At 30.0% G+C, this 3,034-nt stretch overlaps 1 protein-coding gene across 3 annotated transcripts in view; it reads right to left on the bottom strand.

Moving 5' to 3' along the window:
* The window catches only part of LOC107630001, a 4,882-nt gene continuing 3,538 nt past the window's right edge, over positions 1,691–3,034 (bottom strand). For 2 of the 3 annotated variants that reach the window (XM_016332991.2, XM_021118284.1), the window contains exon 4: positions 1,691–2,338. In XM_016332991.2, the coding sequence (XP_016188477.1) occupies positions 1,976–2,338 (363 nt within the window). In that variant the 3' untranslated portion in view covers positions 1,691–1,975. The remainder of the gene's footprint in view (positions 2,339–3,034) is intronic. The other variant, XM_016332992.2, reaches the window with a different exon arrangement.

Below are 3,034 nucleotides of genomic sequence, written 5' to 3'. Positions count from 1 at the left end.
AAGTCTACCTCAAAAATCCTGTAAGACTTACTTTTACAGATAATTAATAAATTTTTTTGTAATTTTAATTCCTAGCATTTCTAAGCGTAATTTCACCTTGTAATAAAACATTAGTTGTTCTTTTATTTTCACAACACACCATTAAAAGAATGTACAGGTCATGAATACATATCATACATTTATATTTTCTATTCTTTTAATTGTGTATGAACATTTCATTTGTGATTTTTTTTTTGGTGCCCGTTGACATATGGTTTATGAATCTTAGATAATCTGAGAACTAAAATAAATTACTATTGAAAAATCCATGGTTCATGTGATATTACATGTCTTATGTAATAATAAATTTATGTCATCTAATTTTCACTTTTTAAATATTAAAAATAATAAAAAATAAATTAATACTCTCAATTGTCATTTTTTTTTATAGAAAAGTATAAGAATCTAACTTTTAATTACCCAATAGAATAAATATCTTCTCCAATTTTTGACAATTGCTTGAAGAACAAATCACTCTTTTATAATTTAAAAATCTCTATTCGATCCCTAACAATTCAAATAATTAGTTTAAGTAACTTCTGTAAACAGTGAACTACTGATGTATTAGGAATCATTTAGTCCAGTAAAAGGACCACTTAGTTTAGTAGCAACCAATTACTTAGATGGTTAGAGACTAATTAAAAATCTTTGAGTTGTAGAGGAACACTTTATGTTTTGAGTAAATAATCATGAATTGGAAATGACATTTACTCTAGTGAATATTAGATAATTCTTTTTAATTCTAAAATTTTTTATTTTTTGGAGGATTTAAAGTTTATAATTTAAGACTTAAGATTAAGAATTTATAAATTAAGATATATTATTTAAGAAAATAAAATAATATAAAAAAATGTTATTGATGTTTTATAAAAAATATTATTTTAATTATGGAAAGCAAAATTTCATTGATATTTTAACAAAACATCTTTTAAAGATTCACAGCCACCTATGACACATAGTTTGGATATTTTTGGAGAATTCTCACCCAAAAATTCAATCAATTGATAAGAGCGTTACATACCACCAAATAATACCATACGTATTTCCTTTACATTATAAATAAAATAAGAACATTACATATTACGTGTATAAACGTGATATGTTCACATCGTTTTATACTTTAATTCGTTTACCTATAAACAAAATATGACATAGAATGCATTTTAATAAAAATACTACAAATTGTCTATTTCAATAAATAAAATATTTATTTTATTTATTTAAAAAAAATTCATGCAATTATTACATTTTAGTTTATCACGTATCTTCCAAATACATCATTTTATTTTAATATAAATTGCAAACCTCGAAGGTGCCGTAATGTGTAGGTTGTGACAAGCTGTATCCTGTATATAGGGTTTTAGTATTACACTACTTTATGACGACGCCGATGATAATACTCTTAATACAATGTCCGTACTTTTCACTACACCGATGCTATTATTAACATGAATAATAAATTTACTGATACATCAAAATTAAACTAAAAAATTTACTAAATCTTATACAATAAGGCCTTATCCTGTCAATATCAAACGTACCAATTAAATATATCATTATCTTTTCGGTTTATAAATTATGATTATATACATTTACTTCGAAGTTATAACAGATATAAGGAGCTTAGGGGGTGATAGGTGGTGTTATGGTGCATCAAAGTGAATAATTGCAATGATACGTTATTGAATCTTTAATCATTTGATTACAAGGTACATTATGAATCATACAAACACAAAGGTGCATTAGAGACAATATTCATCTTTGACAGTGCATCCATATGACAATAAAAACGTGTGCCTCTCCAAATTTTGATTCTTAGCTACCAAGAAACGTTAATTTCCACAAACAAGTGTAATAAAAAAGGTACAATGAGGTAGCTTTCATGTCAAGAAAATTCAACATTTGAAAATCCAAGTTGAATATTTGGGGTCAAAACTCAATTGTAGTAGCGTGAACCGGTGTCATAGACTCGCCCTCCTGGAAATTGGCTTCTAGTCTCAAATCCTTGATCTCTGGAGCCACCAAGAAACCGAGCCCTCTCTCTGTAAGGAATAAAGTGTTCGGCAGAATATCCTCGCTGCGCTTCTCCGCCAGCAGCTGAAGCATTAACAGTATTGTAACCACCCTGAGGGTCTCTAGCAGCCATGGCGCTGCTGGGGTATGGATCCCTTATGTTCTGTTGGTACTTTTGTTGTCTCGCATGGGATTCCCTTTGAAGAAATTCGGCTCTCCGACTAGCATGAAGGGCCCGGAGTGCGGCCAGTTTTTCCTCGTACTGTGTATTGATTGCATTTATTTTCTGAAAATTAAGAATGCGGGGAACTTTGTTAAAGCTCAACAGAATTTAGAGAAACATGGCATTAATTCAGCCATGCTAAACAATTTGCAAGAAATACCGATTCAAGTTTCACATAATAAGTATTTCTTAAATTACTTATTCAACAAATAAAATCATTTCAGTCATGTTGCCACTGCGTGCTTTCAATATCCAGTCTCAACATGATCGCATTTATTCCATTAGCAATTCAAAGCATAGGAGGTTCAGGCGGAAGCAATAGACTTGGTGCCGGAAATAGTTGACAGATGAACGTAACTCAGATTTTAAGAAAATGATAATAATGATGCTGTTCATAAACAAACATTGCACAGTCCAATGATATCAAAATGGATAACAATCACAGAGTGAAGATACAATATCAAGATCCAACAGTACCCAAAAGGTTAGTTAATACTGTATCAAGTGTATAAGTTTATATAAATCCAGTTTTTGCAGAATCACTCTAAGTTCAGGGTATTAAATAAACAGACTGCCAAAGGCTGTGCAGAACTAGCCAAAACAAAAAGTTTTTATTCTGGAATTTCAATTTGTTATTATTAATTTTTAAATATTTTTGTATAATTGAGAACAAAGAAATGTGGGATGCAATCAGTAGACCAGTGAGATGGGAAAAGCTCGTTGCCTACAGATAGCATCCATATGGTTATCTGGTCGCTT

Source organism: Arachis ipaensis, chromosome B03 (genome assembly GCF_000816755.2).
Source record: "Arachis ipaensis cultivar K30076 chromosome B03, Araip1.1, whole genome shotgun sequence".
In the NCBI taxonomy this organism is placed as follows: Eukaryota; Viridiplantae; Streptophyta; class Magnoliopsida; order Fabales; family Fabaceae; genus Arachis; species Arachis ipaensis.
Note: the sequence above shows the minus strand (reverse complement) of the source record. Positions and strands in the feature narration are given on the sequence as shown.